This window comes from Harpegnathos saltator, unplaced genomic scaffold (genome assembly GCF_003227715.2).
Source record: "Harpegnathos saltator strain DR-91 unplaced genomic scaffold, Hsal_v8.6 scaffold436, whole genome shotgun sequence".
In the NCBI taxonomy this organism is placed as follows: domain Eukaryota; kingdom Metazoa; phylum Arthropoda; class Insecta; order Hymenoptera; family Formicidae; genus Harpegnathos; species Harpegnathos saltator.
In genome coordinates, this window is record NW_020230246.1 from 1,210,385 (window position 1) to 1,231,452 (window position 21,068).

The following is a 21,068-nucleotide window of genomic DNA, read 5'->3' on the forward strand; positions in this document are numbered from 1 at the left end:
TCTGGACAAAAGGACCGAGGGACAAAGCGCGCGGCCCGCTCCGGCCGACGCTGCGCGACGCTGACTCACCATGTGTTCTATAACTTTTAAAATATTTCGAATTGGGCTCTGAAACTTTGGGAATATATTCTTGAATAGTTTAACTATCGATTAAGCAAAAAAAAAATTCGAAAATCTTGACCGTATAAACCAGGTTCCCTCCTTAATTAATAAGTTAATGTCGAAGGTTAAAATAATTCATTTCAATGTTAATATAATACATATTTATTTAAAAGGATTTCAGAAATAAAAAAGAAATTACAAAAATGCTCAAGATGTTCACTGCGTGAAGCAAAACAATTCTGAAATTTTCGCATTATAAACTGTTTCGTACGTTTAAACGTTCTTGAAGTACTGCATACTGTTTAATATCTCCATCTTTTATTCTTTGTAAAAGTTATTCATTCGGAACTAAGGAAATAATTGTTTTCAAATAGTCTCACAGATAATGGTCAATATATAGATTTAATAATTTAAATAAATATAGTATAAATATATTTAAATAAATATTATAGTATGTATACGTATTACTAATTTAAATAAATGTTCTAGTATGTAAATATTATGTATATTACGTTAACAACGAAATTAATTTAATTTTTTTTAACCTTGACTCGACATTGACATTTATTTAAGCATTGATATTTTACGCATTATGTTTATAGGAACTTTTTTTGTTTGTTTTGAGAAACATATAGCCAGTTCATTCTTTTTGAAATATTATGTATGATCACATGATTAAGTGTTTCCGTTAATTTTGAAGGTTGACGGTGAATGGATTGTTTATTATTTATTATTTATTATGTAAATTATTTTAATCAAAATGTTTTCGGCGAAACTTTCGAAAGCGGCCATGCTCCGATTTCAACCAAACTTAGTGAAAAGCTATGTTATGAATTAAAATGGAAGGTTATAAAAGGATTTTGACGACTCAAACGTTAAGTGCTTTTTTTTTAACAATTTTAAGTTGATCAGTACTTTTATCATATTTTATGTCCACGCATTAAAACTTAAACACGATTAACGCAATCGGCGGCAACAAATAAAAAATACACCAAAAAGATTTTTTACAACTCAATATATTGGCGGAGGTAGAAAAGAGACATTGGAAGTAAGAAGAGGTACGCGTAACGCGCCGTGCTAAACGCACTTGCGACTTACGCATTTACGAAACTTTTTTGGTCAGTGCAGCACGCATCTGATCTAACACGTAAGTTCCAAGTACGTTTAGCAGGGCGCGCTACGTGCCCCCTTCCCCCATCCCGCCTATCTACTCTTCGCCCCACACTAACACCTGCCCACTCTCGTCACAAGTATGCACAGTGCACGAATGCACATACTAGTATAGTGAATAGCACTTGTTTGCACGCGATTGTTGACTACGTTTTGTTAATTTTGAATCGTAGACATAAAATAGATATAAGATATGATATAAAATAGATATAAAATATGATAAAAATACTGCTCAACTTAAAATTGTTAAAAAAAACCACATAACGTTTGAGTCGCCAAAAATCCTTTTATACCTTCCATTCTAACCTTCCATTCTAACTTATAACATAGCTTTTCACCAAGTTTGGTTGAAATCGGAGCATGACCGTTTTCGGAATAACAGCCATATTTTTTATGATTTATAACAACCTTCTCTCATTTTTTGACAATAAGTAAATTCCACGAAAAACTTATTTTTAGAAGCAATCCATTCATCGTCAACTTTCAAAATTAACTGAAACACCTAATAGCTAGAAAAATAGCTCTATATTGTTTATAAATGTATATACTCGTGTATACTTTCAGACACCAATGATGTTTTCGAGCATCCCGGATGACGTGTGTATGACCATCAAATTCCCGTCAAATTCACCGATTTGTCATATCTCAGCCAACACTTATCCTCAATTGCCATTGCCATCGGTTGTAACGGTAACTACTGGGCAGCAGTTTGCTGTTAATCGGTGGAATACTAATTACGCAGGTGAGTAATTTTCTATATGCTTTAGTACTCATGTCGATTTCCATCACTTCATAATTATTGTAACTCGTACCTTCCACAGCCTCCGTGCAATCACCGAGTTATGCGGACACACCTCAGGCGCAGGCTGCCAATCAGCCATTGTCCATGGATCCCGTTCTCTGTGAGTACGCATATCAATTATAAATGACATTCTTTGTGGAAATAATATTTTTCCACTATACTATGGACAAACTACTATGCATTTATTCCCAATACACACATATACATATACAATAGGTATGTGTTAAAAGGTAAGGTCAACTAAGTAAGAGGTAAAAGAGCTGTATTTACTAAACTATAACAAATATAAATAAAAATTTATATACATTATGTATTTTACTTAAACTTCTTTTTTAATTCTTAATTGGTAGACCTTATCTTTTATACCCTGCATATAGGTCGTTACAATACATGACAAAATTCGTGTGTGGATAGAAAGAGTTAAAATGAATAGAAAAATTCTTTTCCATTTTTTAAACAATTATCTAAAATTTCGAGTTATTGGTAAAAGAAGGTTGACGAACCAGTGCGCGAAATATGATGATATAGTACAATCGTATGAAAAATTGTCGTGCGATTGTCTCTTAGTAGCGATCAATATCAAATATTATGACAAAGAATTATTTATATATTTCTATATGTATAGAAAATCAATGATAGTAAAATTTGTAACTCTATAAATTTGACAGAAATATTTACATAGCCATAGTCGTATAGTGCATAGCCATTTAAAAAGAATGTTTATAAACGTGATTATTTAGGAAATTAGATATTAATATTATATGATTTTATACATACGTAATATCTAAATCTATCTCTGTTATATCTATCTTTGTTTTATCGTATATTTTTTATCGTACATATATCCAGATTAGTTGCTTGCGAAAAAGTTTATGAAAGTTTAAATAATAATTAGTAACTAATTAAAAAATAATTATATAACTATTTAAAAAGTAATTAATAACACTTGTTTAAATATAAGAAATTTTAAACAATTAACTTTTGAGCAGTCATCAATAGTAAAATAATTATTCTTAAATAGCACAGAACTATTTTATAAATTTTCTGTAGATATTCGTTATGAATATTTAAATATTCTGTAGAGAAAGAGAAGATTTCAGGTTGTCTAAAAAGTATTGAGCCTTTTGCGCACGAGATAGCGTTAGTGTGTCAAATCTCAGGGTATATGAGTCGCAGCAGGTCAGGCCTAACGTCATTTGACAGCTGACAGTTGAAGCTAGTAGACGTACAAAAAATGTTGGAATTCTTATAATCAGACGTAAGGTATTGCGCCGTGAAGATGAGCGAACTTTCTGCAAAACCGCGCTACATTTTACAATTTTATTTCGATAAAGGCGCACATGATGCGCAGGCTTGTGAAGAAATTTGTGCTGTTTATGGGCAAGATACGTTGTCAAAAGCAACAGCCAAAAAATGTTGAATCGCTTTCGTTCTGGAAATTTCGATGTCCAAGATGCTCCTCGCAGTGCAATCACAGAAAAAATGGATGATATTCTGACAAAAGTCGATCGAAACCGGCATGTAAGCAGTCATGACATCGTCAATGACCTAAACATTCATCACCAAACAGTGTTAAATCATTTGGAGAAAGCTGGCTACAAAAAGAAGCTCGATGTTTGGGTCCCACATGATTTGACTAAAAAAAATTTACTCGATCGAATTTCTATCTCGATCGAATCTCCACTGAAACGTAACGAAATCGAGCCATTTCTGAAGCGGTTGATCACGAGTGATGAAAAGTGGATTACCTACGACAACAATGTGCGAGAAAGATCGTGGTCGAAGCGAGGAGAAGCTCCACAATCTGTGGCAAAGCCCATACTGTGACGCCCAAGAAGGTTATGCTGTGTGTTTGGTGGGGTTGGAAGGACATCGTGCATCACGAGCTGCTGCCGCCAGGCAGAACGATAGACTCGATCCTGTACTGTCGACAATTAGCGTGATTGCACCTAGCAATTCAAAAGAAACGGCCGGAACTGGTCAAGAGAAAGGGTGTCGTATACCACGCTGACAATGCCAGACCGCATACATCTTTAACGACCTGTCAGAAATTGAGAGAACTTGGCTGGGAGGTTTTAATGCATCCACCGTATAGCTCGGACCTGGCACCGTCAGACTATAATTTGTTTCGGTCTCTGCAGAACTCCTTGAATGGTGTTAAATTAGTTTCAAAAGAGGCCTGTGAAAACCACGTGTCATAATTTCTTGACCAGAAATCATAGAAGTTCTATAGCGATGGGATTATGGTGTTGCCGGAAAAATGGCAGAAGGTCATCGAACAAAATGGTGCATATGTGGTTTCATAATGTTATTTTCAAATAACAATAAATGTATTGTCAACTTTGACCTCCAAAGGCTCAATACTTTTTAGACAACCTAATATTAAACACTTATATGTTTATAGTATATTCAAATGATGCAATTATAGATATTTCAGGAATATATTAGGGACTTCAATAAGTTCTCGCTGTTTCCCGACGGATAGTGTTATCTTAGCCTTTTTGCGTCAGGCAATACTACAGCCAACTTCATCGTGAAGCTCCACCATTACCCATACAGCACAGACAATTGCAGTAATATTGCTGCAATGTTGCAACATTGCACATTGCAGTGCAATATTGCAGAGATATTGCAAAAACAATATTTTGCATTATTATATCTGCAATGTTGTAGCAACATTTCAAATTGCGGTTATTATTAAAAAATTATACAAGATATCGTTAAATGGAAGAGCACTTTTTCGTTCCTCTGGCTTAGCTCTACGCCCCTATGGAGTTGGTATGTTGCAATTATGGGACACTTTGTATATTGCTCTAATTCTCATATTTAATCATCAATTATATTTAATCACTACGATTTTCGGTTTTACAATGATTTAGTTTTATATCCCAAACTTAGATGTCTTATTAATTCAAGAATAGTTACCACAAGTATTTAAGACCTGTATTATTTCAAATAGCAAGGTGGTATCTTATTGACGTTCTATTGAGTCAATAAAACGGCGTCTTTTTAAGATATCATTTTATTCTTTGAAATATTACAGATCTTGGGAACTTTCTATGACTATTCTTGTTTGATGTCAGAAATGAAAACAATGGTATATTAATCTTTATTTTTTTATGTACGTTAAAATAAGAGATTTCCATAAAACGACACTTATGATCGATTTTACAAATTTGTAAAATGTTCTGAACACTTTTCTTTTGCTGTATGATAATCATTCACTGTAAATAATTAGTGAAATTTATACAAATGTTGAGTTGAACATATTATCTCTCATGATTATTGTTACAGAATTTTTATGGAAAATTATTGATTGTCACAATAAGAGGAAAGTGTGTCCAGAATATTTTATAAATTTTTAGATCGATCACAAATATCATCCTCTGGAATGTATCTATATAACAAAAACAATTTTTGGCATACGATCTTTCGCTTCTACCGTCATTAAATAAAAACTTTCCAGGAGACTCAATATATACGGGATGTCCCATTTTAAAGGACCTACTCAAATATCTCAAAAATACTGCGTTAAATCGAAAAATATTTCAGACAAAAGTTGTTTGGCTTGAAGGGGGACATAAGACAGCGACAACATTTTGTTTATAGATGGCGTCACTTTTGAGATATTCACTGATCATCAATTTTCTTAAATAGAAATTCCAATCTCTTATTATATCATCTTTTTCTACCAACTAATTTGAACAACTTTTGTCTGAAACATTTTTTTATTTGCTTAATATTTTTTGAGATATTTAAGGAAAACTTGGTAACTTTTTCAACATTTAACTTACGATATCTCGCTAACTATTCGTCGAAAGAAAAAACAGCATTAGACTTTTTTACTTTATTTATTATCAAGAATATATTACTATAATACTACCCTAACTTTTGTTAATTTAATAATTTTGAAATTGCCAAAGGTCGATAAGTTAGGTTAAGTTATAACAAAAGTTAGGGCACTATTATATAATATGTTCTTGATAGTAAATAAAATAAGGAAGTAATACTATTTTTTCTTTCGACGAATAGTTAGCGAGATATCGTAAGTTAAATGGTGAAAAAATTTCCAAGTTTTTCTTAAATATCTAAAAAAATATTAAGCAAATAAAAAATGTTTCAGACAAAAGTTGTTCAAATTAGTTGGTAAAAAAAGATGATATAATAAAAGATTAGGATTTCTACTTAAGAAAATTAATGATTAGTGAATATCTCGAAAGTAGCGCCATCTATAAACAAAATGCTGTCGCTGTCTTATGTCTACCTTCAAACCAAACAACTTTTGCCTGAAACATTTTTCGATTTAACGCAGTGTTTTTAAGATATTTGAGTGGGTCCTTTAAAATGGGACACCCTGTATATATATACATATATACAGGGTGTCCGGAAAATGATTATTAATATTTTGTGTACTGGTAGATTGGGTATAGCCGAGAAGAAAAGTCATGTACCATAATGTCAAATTGGCAATAGTTATCGAGTTATTAATTGAAACATGTGAGCCAATGGGCGCGTAGAGAGCGCTGGGCAGCCGCCTCTTGTCGCTTGCGCTCGCTCACTCCTTGTCGCACGCGCACGCCTCTTGTCGCTTACGGTTGCCTCTCGCCGCGCGAGGTAAGCCATCTTCTTATACACAGAGCCCGTCCTGTCGCTTTCTCGTGCGCTCATTCGTTTACACATATTAATTAATTACGGAATAAATGTTAAAAAAATTGTAAAATGGCACAAGACTTTTTTAATTGTTTTAACGAATTCTACCAGTACACAAAATATTAATGATCACATTCCGGACACCCTGTATATATATATAAAGCATTATTGCATACAAATTATATTACAAATGTTGCTGCAATGTTACACTGCAATGTTACACTGCAATGTTACTGCAATATTTCATTGCAATATTGCTGCAAGCGGACATTTTACCTTTGCTGCAAGATTGCAGCAACATTGCAGCAACATTTCGCATCATTTCTGCAATGTTGCAATTTTGCAAAACAACGTTGCTGCAATATTGCTACAACGGTGCTGTGCTGTATGGGTAGGCTCGAAGTGACAGTATATGTTATTCCGTCGAAGCGTAAACAACATATTTTTTCATAGCATTAACCATGTCGAATTTCGTGCCAAAAAAAGAATATTTGCGGGGAATTTTATTGCATTACTTTTTCCGAAAAAAATCTGCAGCTGAAGCACATAGAATTCTTGTGGAGACTTACGGCGACCATGCTCTGTCGGAAACAACATGCAGAGATTGGTTTAGACGTTTTAAAAATAATAATTTTAATGTTGAAGATAAAGAATGCTCTAGCGCACCGAAAAAGTTTGAAGACGAAGAATTGGAAGCATTACTCGATGAAGATCCATGTCAGACGCAAAATGAACTTGCAGAATCATTAGGAGTTGATCACACAATAGTTGCCAAACGTTTAAAAGTATTAGGAATGATTCAAAAGAAAGGAAATTGGGTGCTGTACGAATTGAAGCCGAGAGACGTCGAGCGGCGTTTTTTCACGTATGAACAGCTGCTCCAACGGCAAAAAAGGAAAGGTTTTTTGCATCGTATCGTGACTGGCGATGAAAAGTGGATACACTACGATAACCCGAAGCGTAGAAAATCGTGGGGTAAGCCCGGCCATGCATCAACATCGACGGCAAATATCCATGGTTCCAAGCTCATGCTCTATATTTGGTGGGATCAGCTGGATGTGGTATATTATGAGCTCCTCAAACTCAACGAAACCATCACGGGAGATCGCTATCGACTACAATTGATGCGTTTGAGCCGAGCATTGAAGGAAAAACGGCCGCAATACAAGAAGAGACATGACAAAGTAATTTTGCAGCATGACAACGCTCGGCCACATGTTGCAAAACCGGCCAAAACATACTTGGAGACGCTCAAATGGGAAATCCTACCCTACCCGCCGTATTCACCGGACATTGCTCCTTCCGATTACTACTTGTTCCGATCGATGACTCATGGCCTGGCTGAGCAGCACTTCCATTCTTATGAAGATGCCAAAAAATGGGTCGATTCGTGGATAACCTCAAAAGATGAGTCGTTCTTTCGACATGGTATTCGTATGCTGCCAGAAAGATGAGAGAAAATAGTCGCTAACGATGGACAATACTTTCAATGACATGTTCTTTACTAATTTTTTTAAATAAAGCATTCATTTTCACGAAAAAACAGCGAGAACTTATTCAAGTCCCCAATACATAAAATATTTTATCGAATTTTATAATCTCTTTTATTGGGTGAGTGCAAAAGTTCGTGCGGAGTTTGTGAGTAAAAGTCACACAGTGATTAGGCAAACAAAAATCTTTATTCAATCAATGATATATTCTCCATCGTTTTCTATAATCTTTTCCCAACGTTCTGGCAGCATACGGATGCCTCGATCATAAAAACTGCGCGGTTTAGATTCGAAGAACGAAGAGACGCCGTTTTTTAAGGCCTCCAAAGAGTCAAAGTTTTTTCCATTTAAATAATTTTGCAATGACCGGAACAAGTGATAGTCAGATGGTGCGATATCAGGAGAATACGGTGGATGCGTTAAGACATCCCATTTCAGGCTCTTCAGTTTGCGCAGCGTCTTTTTCGAAACGTGTGGTCTGGCGTTGTCGTGATGAAAGACGACTCCCTTGCGATTTGACAAAATCGGACGTTTCTCTTTTATTTCTCGATTCAGATTGGTTAATTGGCGACAGTACTTGTCCGAATCAATCGTTTCGCCAGCGAGGAGAAGCTCGAAATAGATTATGCCCTTGCAATCCCACCAAACAGAGAGCATCACCTTCATCGGGTGCAAACTGGCCTTTGGCATTGCGTCACCATGCTCACCTGATTGTTTCCATGTCCGTTTGCGCTGAACATTGTTGTAGAGGACCCATTTCTCATCGCCCGTCACTAGTCGATCCAAAAACGACTCGTTATTGAGCCGCCCGAGTAAAGAAACGGCTGCAGAAATTCGCTTGATTTTGTTCTTCTCGGTCAGCAAATGGGGCACCCATATATCGAGCTTCAAATCGAATCCCATCTTTTTTAAACGCCGAAAAGCGGTTGATCGGTCAACGTTTAGTGCTGTAGCAACTTCTTCTGTTGAAATTCGCGGATTATTGAGCACTAAAGTACGCAAAACATCGTCATCAATGTCAGAAGGTCGACCAGAGCGTGGCTCGTCTTCAAGGTTAAATTCTCCGCGCCGAAATTTAGCAAACCATTTTTCCACAGTTCGTTTAGCTGGTGCTTCATCCTGATAAACATCCTGAATGTTTTTTACGACTGCGGCAACGTTTATTCCCTTCCGAAACTCGTAAAGCATAACATACCGTAAATGCACCTTATCGATACTCATTTTCAAAGTGATATTTCTCGAAGCAGTTTGTATGAAAACAAATGATTTTTTTTTTAATAACAGCTGAAGACGTCACCTTTCCAACGTTATATAATATGTAGATGGAAGTATTAATGACAACACTTTACGACGCTTATAACTCCATCTATTGAAACTCCGCACGAACTTTTGCACTCACCCAATATATAATATTTTATAGAAATTTTTATAGAAAAATATTACTGATAATTGCTAAAGAAAATAGTGGTGAATCACTAGTTAAGGCTTCTAATTTCTCGTTTGACGAAACGTTTAATGAAACTTTTGATTGATCAAAACATCAAAACATCAAAAACATATGTTTATTACATAAAAATTATATCAAAATTCTTTCTTACAACTGACTAATATCAGTTAACGTTATGCTTTTCCTTGAAAGTTTATAAATAGCCATAAAATAATTATAATATAAGATTGATCATATGGAATAATTACGCATACGCATGACTAGGCTACACATTACAGTCATTTTGCAACTGTTTATTGATTTTCGAGGCAGAGTAATAGAGTTAGGAACATTTTACAAGCATGTTTTCATATTGAGTTTAATATTGAGTTTTAGTAAGCTGAGGTATTCTTTCGTATAAATATCTTTCTATTTGAAAATAACATGCAAGAACATTCAACGCATCATTTCTTAAATCGATGTTGTATTATCTAATATGGTTGTATTATCTAATATGGTCGCGACAAGCATTTAGGAACCTTAAGCGATCATTCGGCAGATTATTATTATACAGGATGTTCCAACTAACTTTAAATATTCCATTTAGTTTTGCTATAAAAAAAATATCTGAGAAAAACTGCTTATTTTGAAACATTGTTTCAAATATTATGAATATAACAATGTATATTATGAAAAGCAAATTTATGTTTACCTCTCTTGTTATCAGGGAATAATCCGTATAAGAGAATAATCTCTGACAAGAGTTCAGTAGTAGATTATCATTGTGTGTTACTAGAATTATTGAATGAGAGAGAAAGAGAGAGAGAGAGAGAGAGAGAGAGAGAGAGAGAGAGAGAGAGAGAGAGGGAGTGGGAGAGAGAGAGGGAGTGGGAGAGAGAGAGAGAGAGGGAGAGGGAGAGGGAGAGGGAGAGGGAGAGGGAAAGAGAGAGAAAGAGAGGAAGAGTCTAAAGTACTAGTAACTTTATGATATAAATATTTGAAATCAATAATATTTAATATAATATTTAAAACCATTAATAACTTATTTAATGTTCAAAATTATTATTAGAAAAACTATTAAGTAATAATAATTTATTACTGAAACTAGTAATATTTTTCTATAAAGATATTTCATGAGCATACGTAATACATTTTATAAAATGGTTCATAGAACATTTTATGTATTTTTATATAATATTCTATATATTTCCGTGAAAGGTTTTATTGGTATATTAGATTTGCGGATACGGAGTCATAAACAAATAAAATATTTTCGTTCGTATCTTATACAATAGGACTCTTAGAGGTAATCCCCAATTATAATTAACGTGTTTATGATCCTTGGGTTAAATCGCAAATCGAATAATGAAACCACATGAATATTCTGTAAATATATTTGGGTTCATACAGTGTGCCTCAGAACAATTTTGACAGTGTTCGTAGAAGCGTAAAACGGATTAAGACAAACGATAAAATCCCATACTGTTTTGTGATATTCGCAATAATTATCGAGTTATTAATTAAAGAAATCTGCTAAGTAAGCGCGTGCCGAAATGATTGGAGAAACGTTAGAACTACTCGGGTTACAGCGCAGCCCAGTTGATTCAGCAACTATTATCGGCGCGCGATGAGACGTAGGAGCGACGAAATAAGACCAGTACATAGCCGAATAGCGATTATCCTTCCCCTTGCCAGGCGCCAACAACAGTTGCTAGATCGACTGGGCCGCGCTCTTGCCCAAGTGGCTGCAATGTTTCTCCAATCATCCAGGTCGTCGCGTGTTTTCTCGTCAAATTTCTATAATTAATAACTCGATAATTATTGCGAATATCATATGGCAGTGTACAGGTTGCGTGAAAAGTTCGCAGATCGAAACTGAAATCAAGAATACCAAATTCTAAAAATGATTTTATTCTTTAATATAGTCTCCATTAACTTCAATACATTTGGCCCAATGGCTCTCCAATAATTTTATTCCATCGCGGAAGTGTGTTTTTGGAAGGTCTGCGAAATATGCTTCTACGGCTGCTATAGCTTCTTCATTAGACAACAAATGCTTTCCACGGAGGAATTGTTTCAGGTTTCGGAACAGATAGAAGTCGCTGGGTGCCAAATCTGGCGAATACGGTGGATGATCAAGCAATTTGTACTTCAATTCATTGAATTTAGACATTGACAAAATACTTGTGTGAGCAGGTGCGTTGTCTTGGTGAAAAATGATTTGTTTGTGCTGCAAACCAGGTCTTTTCTCACGAATTTTTGCGTCCAATTGATCCAAAAGGTTACAATAATATTCAGAGTTAATTGTTTTACCTTTTACCAGATAGTCAATTAACATCCCAATTAAATCCCTTTAGCATCTCAAAAACTGATGTCAAAACCATTTTTGCCGATCTTTCATGCTTTATTTGCTTTGGAGCTGAACATCCAGCTTCAGTCCACTGTAAACGTTCTTGTTTCAATTTAGGATCATGGTGATAGATCCAAGTCTCATCCATAGTTATAAAACGACGCACAAAATCGGTTTTATTCTTCTTAAAACGATCCAAATGACGTTGAGAAATTTGCTTTCGAGCGAGTTTTTGTTGAATTGTTAACGTATGCGGTACCACTTTTCCAAACACCTTTTTCATTTGTAATTCTTTATGCAAAATATACCGTACCCGTTCATCTGAAATGCCTATAGTAGTATGAGCAATTTCACGCGTAGTCACACTTGGATCTTCAGAAACAATAACATGTATTTGCTCAATGATTTCTGGTGTTGATGCGCTTTTTGGACGTCCACTGTGTATATCATCTTCAATGCTTGTACGATCACGTTGAAACTCAAGTGCCCATTTACAAACCATTGTTTTTGAAGGAGCAAATTCCCCTAACACATTTACCATCTCAGAATGAATTTCCATTGCCTTTAAACCATTTGTAACAAAGAATTCAATCACTGCACGCTGTTTCAAATTTTCCATTGCAAACAAATATACTGACACGTCAACTTCAATTGGCTTGTAAACATGGAAAGAATTGACAGATGGAAATGAAACCTAACCTAGGTTTATCTGAAGAGTGATTCTATATCACCGACTACAATTTATAATTCTACCGTTTACTTAAGCCCGTGTCACACTACGGGTTGAAGATCAAGGATTGCGGATTGAAGATTGAAATTTGACCAATCGGAATAAAGCGAATCAAAACCGAAGTTCGTTGATTTGTCGAAATCTAATTTTCAATCCTTGATCTTCAATCCGTAGTCTGACACGGGCTTTATAGATGCCGCTTCGCGAACTTTTCACGCAACCTGTATAATTGTTTGGTTCGCCTTAATCCGTTCTACGCTTCCACGAGCGTTATCAAAATTGTTCTGGGACATACTGTCCTGTAGTTCCTATTCTATAGTTGTTAAGTGTATATTCAAACTGTTTTTTAAACATAAATTGATTCCTTTGACCATTTGAAGTATAAAAGTACTGAGTTATCATAAAAAAGTGAATATTTCCTGAAATATTTTATATTTTATCCTAATATTTTTCGATATAAAATATGAAATCCTTCCATAAAGTATTCATTTTTTTATAATCTCGCCTTTAATGTTTTTGCTTTTGGGATAACGAGAGAAATTAATTAAAGATATTAATCTTTGCATATTGGACCATCAATGTTTCTGCAAAATACTGCAATATAATAGGATATTTTAAAAGTTTCACTATATTTTTTTTAACAATAATCGATTCCACTCGTCGATTTGGTAAAATAATTTGTTATATGGTCATAAAAAATTTCAAAATAATGTAAATAGTGAAAAAATATATAAAAAAAAATGTAATATAAAAAATTGAACACCGTTATAAAGTACGTTTACGATCATAAAACTTTTGTCTAAAATTTTTTTTTACCTTTCACCATACATTATTTATATATTATTCATTAACAAAGAAAGTCCGATTTTATTTTCCAAGATTTATTTCACTCCCTAAACTTGCATATAAGCGTTTATAAATAAAAGGAGATATATTCTTTATTTTAATTTAGATTTAGATTTATTATAAATTCGTCAAAATCGGAGGAAGTATTATTGTAAGTTTCTTTGTTAATATTTTAGAAAAATAAAAAAAATAATATTAATTAATGTGAAATTAGTTACTATGAGAATCAATAATAGATGATACATAGATTTTACCTAGGTATTGAATCTCTTGAATTTGGGTACCTGATTAATAGTCGAATTTGGATACTTGGATATAGAAATCATTCAATTAATATTAGCAAAGCTAATGTTATTTCTCATATTTGTAGCTCAAGCAGCAAACAGTTCAAACCCGGCATTACGTCGACATCTAGGCGACAATTTCAGTCAGAAACTCAAGATTCGCAGTAACTGCTTCGTCACCACAGTGGACAGTCGATTCCTGGTAGCTTGCGGATTTTGGGATAACAGTTTTCGCGTGTTCTCCACTGAAACAGGTGAATCAATCTTGACTCACAATTGGTCACACTGTAACATAATAAATGATAGTCGAATATCAGTCACTTTTATCTAACGAAAAAGCTATAAAAGACAGGAAAATATTTGCAGCAAAAATCGTCCAGATAGTCTTTGGTCACTACGGAGTCGTCACTTGCTTGTCGCGTAGCGAATGCAACATTACTTCCGATTGCTATATCGCGTCTGGAAGCGCAGATTGCACCGTCCTCCTATGGCATTGGAACGCCAGGACACAGACAATCGTCGGTGAAGGTGAAGCGCCGGCACCTCGTGCAACTCTCACTGGTCACGAACAGGCTGTGACAGCCGTCGTCATATCTGCCGAGTTGGGATTAGTTGTCTCGGGATCATATTGTATGTATCGCGAATAAAACAAAACAAAAATAAAAAGAAATGTGGAAACAATATTCTAACCCATACAGCACAAAAGTTGTAGCAATATTGCAGTAATGTTGCTGCAACTTTTTGTGCTATATGAGAAATTTCTATTTTGGATATATAGCAATAGTAATATAAATAAGATTAACTAATAATAATAAATATATAAAAAATATATATTACCTCAAATAATCTAGTATTTATGACTATGCAATTGCAATACTATCTAATTTCTTCAATATCTTATGTCGTAGATGGTCCAGTACTTGTACACACCACTTTCGGCGACCTTCTGAGATCATTAGAAGCACCAAATGGATTTTCATCTCCCGAAAATATCGCTATGTCACGCGAAGGTGTTATTGTGGTGAATTATGAACGTGGACATATAGCAGCATTTACTATCAATGGAAAACGCCTTCGTCACGAGTCTCATAATGATAATTTACAAGTAATTTTTTATCGCTTGTTTTCTTCTCTTTTTTCTTTTCGTTGATCTACGATGATAATATTAAATGATAATGTTACCTTTAATTTTCAGTGCTTATTATTAAGCAGGGACGGTGAATATCTGATGACAGGAGGCGATAAGGGTATCGTAGAAGTTTGGCGAACTTTTAACCTAGCTTTACTTTATGCGTTCCCCGCGTGCGAAAGCAGCGTACGTTCTCTTGCACTCGCTCATGATCAAAAGTGAGTAAAATTAATCAGAATATACATATAGTATGTACCTATATATATAGAGAGAGTGTTCTGTTATGAGATCAACAAATGTTGCCAGAATGTTCAAATTATTATTCCAGGCAAAAGGTTCATATATATCGTTGTGAACAATTTGAATAATATTTATGGATGGGAGGACCTTCTATTGAGTATTCAATATAGTAATTGTAACGGTAATACGATTTCATATTAATATTCAAGTGATTATTATATGAAAATTAGGAAAACCTTGTAGAATAAAATGCTCATATCTTGAGAACGGAATCAAATCGACTCATGGTGCATGCAAGCTATTTTATTTAGAATAATTATCCGAGTACGCTGGCAATGTTTATCAGTTTTGTGACTGACACTTTACACACATACACGCGCGCATGCGCTCATACATAATAGTTACGTTCAACAGAGAAAGCTACCTATACAGCACAGAAGATTGCAGTTACATTGCAGTAGTCTTGTAAGATTGCAAATTTCTGAGCAATGTTGCAGAGACATTGTTCGGAAATGAAATTGCAATTTTACACTGCAGTATCGCAGAAACATTGCTCGGAAGTAGAAATGCAATCTTCCATCTCAGATAGTACAAAATCTGAAGACGTCGCAGAGACATCCTAAAAAGGAAGAAACATCCTCAGCTCGTTCTCAGGATGTACTGTGGTTGGAATCGTTGCAAAATATTTTAATGCTTTGTTGTCTAATTATTATTATAAATAAGACGAGAATACTGAAAATAAAATTTTTCTTGTTGGAGCTACCGATACGTATGCGCGACAACTCGAATTTCGTCATCAGTTGTGATTGTATGCGCACATATTAAATAGGATTCATGAAACTACAAACGCTTTGGAGCGCGAAAAGAACAATTATGATTAAAATATTTTAGACCATGTCCCCATGGAGAAAGAAATATCTATCATCTATGTTATAATTATTGTTCACTTAACAATGTATCCTTAGGAAAAATAACTTAAAATTTTCAAATTAACTTAAAGTTACTTATAATTAATTGTAAGTAATTTATAGTTAACTATAAATAATTTTAGGTAACTGTAAATAACTTTAAGTTAATTTAAACATCTTAAAGTAATTTTTCCTAAGGGTAAAAATAATATAACGCGTGTATTATATAACTATTACATTGTTGAGTGAAAATTTATAAAATTAATGGCATGTTATTGTTATTTAATGTTTGCTCAGTACTTATGTGCAATGACACTGTATTATTGCAAATATATTGCACATCAACATTGCTGTAATGTTGCACTGCAATCTCTCTGAGGGCGGACATTTCAACGTTGCTGCAATCTTTCTGTAACGTTGCAGCGACATTACACAACATTGCTGCAATATTGCAATGTCACAATATAATATTTCTGCAATGTCACTGCAATCTTGCGGTGCTGTATGGGTACTTTGCACCTGTTGTAAAACTCATGAATCTGATTGGTGCATGGTCTTGGATTCAGCCAAATTTAAGAACATATGCCAATTAGATTCACGAATTTTACAACAATTGTAAGGCAGCTTTTGTTACTGAACATAAGCAATGATAGGCTATAAAAACCATCGTTATATTGATAACTTATATTGATAACCGCGATAATTTAAATCTAGCGGGAGAATCAAACTTTTTGTTTGGTAGTGTATAATATACGTGCTAGACTTGTTTTCAAATACACAAATTTTCAACGTATATGTAGTCATCTATCACATTAAACTGATTCGTTTAGCTTCTACAGCTTTTATGGCCTATCATTCTTACTGTTTGTTTATCATTAGAGTTTTCGCAATATATTTCCCTCAATTGAAATATCTTCTTGGAAGATTTCATGATCTAAAATTTCGTATTGAGAATTTTTTCTTCAAAATTAGACGATACGTAATGCAAGATACGATAATACGAAGACATGAATGACATAATACGACATAATGAAAGACATAATACGAAGACATGAATGTATTCTGTTTTACAGGTTTCTTTTAGCTGGTCTGGCAAACGGGTCCATCGTAATATTTCACATTGATTTCAATAGATGGCATCACGAATTCCAGCAGCGTTACTGAAATTACGATTTCTTCTTCGTTTAAGAACGCAAGCGCACCTCATAAATGTTGACGAAAATTCGTATTTATTAAATAATTACGACAATTTGTTACGAATTTATTTGCATATATGGGCAAACAGCTGCGTTCGAAAAATTTCCCGTTGATCGTGTATCAATTCGAGCATTTACAGGACAACGGTGCATTATTAGTATGAAGTTTATATGGGTCAGCTTTTCTTTATCAGATTTTCGCAGAATTCGCCATAATTTATGGCGTATACGGAGTATGCTATATCAAATGGATTCGAATTAGATGCAACGAGCAACAATGAAAGAAGTGACGTATATTCGTCTGGCATCGAGATACCCACGAATTTTAGCGTTCAGCAATAAACTCGCTTTCGTGGCTGCGTGCAGTGCTTTGTGATGGGGCAATCCAGCGGAATGCAAGAGAAACAAGATGCGATCGCAGCTCTAAGTGTTTACTTCCACGTAATTGCCGAGTAAAGATATCCAGCCATCGCGAAAGTTCGTACAGCGTAGACATTACGTGTGCTGTTCGAAACGCTAGTCAATTAACGAAGACCTGAATGTATTTACTTACTTTCGCGCTGTTTGCGGTTGTCGATTGCACGATTTCTTCTTAGGCTACGCGAGAAGAGGAAGTACACATTACTCGGGAGAATAACCGCTGATATAAAACCAGAAAAGGAAACCGTGTCTCGACGAGATGACAGAGCTGAACATACGTTATTTTTATGCCTGAAACTGCATGTGGATTTGGCTACGAATCACTTTAGCCATTAATGTCCAATGTGTAAATACAGATATATTCTTCATGTCACATACACACACGTGCGTGCGCGCTTTGTTCCATATTAAAGGAAGCGAGGAAGAGAAACGCGTATTATCGCGAGAAGTTTGCACTGTATTCTTCGCCGACGTATTAATGTCGCTCACGTCGAACTTTTTGGCTAAGCACCTCGTACGTTCAGTTCGAACTACATGCACGCGAACGCGTTACGTATCACTGATGACTAGTCGCGTCCTAGTGAACGCATTGGTCACCAACATGTCACCGATCGTTCTCTAAGACCGTCTCCGGTATCAGTTTTCCGCTAGTACACTTTCTACACCCTGATGTTCGCATCCTTCGAAAAAGATCCTAATTTTTATCAAAGCCGTCCAGCTTAACTTTTGCGAGGATATTTCTTAGTATTTTCGCACGCGACATATATTAATCAGCAAAGCAAGTTATTTAGGCTAAAGTAACATCCCGAATTCATTCTTATGAACATTCCGCGATTCATCGAGGATAGTTTGCGTGTGAATGCATTATCAGCGATCGTTAGGATGCGCCGAGTGACGATAGATAGAGTAGAGTATCCGAGATGAAAGTGTAAGTGTGTGAGCGAAAGAGTTAAACAAGAAATAATTTACCTTGACATTCAACAACGATGGGGAAGAAGATGCTTGATCGTGCGTAAGTGGTAGAATTAATAGCTTGATTTTCGTTCATACATCATCGTAGAACGTGTGATAGCTGTCTCGTAATATTACTACTAAGTATTAGTATCGTCATTCTGAATCCTTCCCCATGAATGAAATACGGGGTACTATATAAATATAGCATTCAATTGTTTATACGTATTCTCGATATAGTGTATCGTCGTCATCTCAGTTAATCTTACGTAATGAGCGATTGCTTATCTAAGATGTTGTTTTGTTGTATATGCTTATTAGTCATACGATGATGACAGACGTGTTTGCGAACTTTTCACGACAGTAGATAAAAATTCTTCGTGTACTAGAGAATGATAAATGGCACATCAAAAAGTATAGAGAACGTGAGGGATATGAAATAGGAAAGTGAACAAGAAAAAATAAAAAAGGAAAAATGTAAATGCAATTCATTCAAAGCGGATGTGTTACGGATCGCAGCTGATCGGCGCGATACTTTAAGAGTGACGCCATGATTCTACATTTATTACGCAATCTTGTATTCGCGTGGCTCAATCATTATTTACTTCGCATACGTGGACGAGTGACATCTCCTTCTCTAGAAGCGCTTAGTTATAGTTGTGGGAGAGTAGATGAGGAGCAAAAAGCGCGAAAGAGTAGATAGATAGTTTCAAACGCGGCCAAACCTTCCACTTCATTGACAAATTTGATAACGTCGTTTCTCGACATTTAAAGAGTCAGATATATATCGAAATAGATCTAACATCTAAGACGCTTGGCACGAGAGCGTAAAAGCACAGATTTCGGTACCTCAGCGCGTGTCTAGTCAAGAATTACCATTACCACGAATCATCTGCGATCCACAGCATCTTAGGTATCGATATACTTAAAAGATACACCGTAATGTTTACGTATAGATGTATAAAAGAAAAGTAAATACATAATGCCGTCATTTTAGCGATCAAATCACACTCTGGGCTTGCGAAATCGCGATAGCGTTAAGATCGTAATATCGATTTTCGCTGTGCACTGGCGGGTAATGGGAGTTGCGACGTACTCGTAATCCCAGTCGTCGCCGATAATCGTACAATTTTTAATCGTATAGAAGGATGTTACGTGTGCAACGTGTTAATAACGGTGTATTGTCATTCGTTATGAGCGTGCTTCTACATGATAATCATATATTGTTTTGTTCGTGCGTGAAAGGATGTGAACACGGATGAGAGAGGAACGCGATGAAGAAAAGAGCAAGAAACTGAGAGTGAGAGAGCGAGAGAGAGAGAGAGAGAGAGAGAGAGAGAGAGAGAGAGAGAGAGGGAAGGAGGGAGAGAAGGAGAGAGCATCAGAAAGAACAAAGGCGAAATGATCAAGAGGTAATAGCTGTGTCTGATGCTTTAAATGATATTATTAGCTCCATTTATATGTACGCACCAGAATCAAGTTTCCATCATGCGTACTTGATGTATAGGAGCGCGTCGACACTTTATTTTTGTCATAATAAAAGATATGTGAAACGAAAAAGAGAAAACGGAAGAAAAGAGCACGCGACATTTCATTCGAATTTTCCGCTTTTGTCATGCGAAATCGATCGAATTGAGATCAGGGAAAAAGAAAAGAAAGAAAATTGGCAATCGCATTCATGAACCGCTAAAAGTAATCAACTCACGGGGTGTAGTAATGGACGACAATGCCCACGACGCCACGTCCGATTAATGACGCGTGTTCGCAAAGTATGACGTGTTCGATTAGATGGCACGTATTTTCACATTGTTCAATCGGCGTAAAGGGTGAGAATGCATCGGGGTGACGCGTAAGAAGAGTTTTTATATTTGTTTATAGATGTGTGAGAATATGCTGCACTCTTCGAGCAAGTTGTTAGTGAATTCCCTCCATATTGCTAATATATATAAAAAGTTAACTTAAATCGATTTTTCTGTCCGTACTCGAACATTCAGTACATAAAAAGAAAAAAAGACAAAAATATCGCTAATATTTTACATAACGCTAAGTACAACGCTACGAGAGTTTGCCTATATTATTATTACGATTACGATTTATTGTCATCATTATTAATTAATATTATTATTATACGATTGTGGGGCTACATTAACGTACTTAATATTAACGACTATCTATACAGGAGCATAGATTTGTATATTTGTCTGATAAGGCCCTTAATGTTTGTGTGTTAAGTGAACACTTTTACTTACCCACATTACACTTATGAAAATGGCATGAGGCTCATAGATAACTGTGTAAAGTTTTATCCGGTTTGTTCACACATGCTGCGAGCTGCCCGTAAAAAAAAAAGTACTTACATCTAGATTAACTGATA

At 35.2% G+C, this 21,068-nt stretch overlaps 1 protein-coding gene across 8 annotated transcripts in view; it reads left to right on the plus strand.

Moving 5' to 3' along the window:
• Positions 1-20,360, plus strand: part of rg (A kinase anchor protein rugose) — a 774,193-nt gene extending 753,833 nt beyond the window's left edge. For all 8 annotated transcript variants that reach the window (XM_025301660.1, XM_025301661.1, XM_025301665.1 and 5 more), the window contains 7 exons: positions 1,837-2,014; positions 2,094-2,174; positions 13,937-14,104; positions 14,217-14,480; positions 14,759-14,955; positions 15,046-15,197; positions 17,201-20,360. In XM_025301660.1, the coding sequence (XP_025157445.1) occupies positions 1,837-2,014; positions 2,094-2,174; positions 13,937-14,104; positions 14,217-14,480; positions 14,759-14,955; positions 15,046-15,197; positions 17,201-17,291 (1,131 nt within the window). In that variant the 3' untranslated portion in view covers positions 17,292-20,360. The remainder of the gene's footprint in view (positions 1-1,836; positions 2,015-2,093; positions 2,175-13,936; positions 14,105-14,216; positions 14,481-14,758; positions 14,956-15,045; positions 15,198-17,200) is intronic.
• The last annotated feature ends 708 nt before the right edge of the window (positions 20,361-21,068 follow it).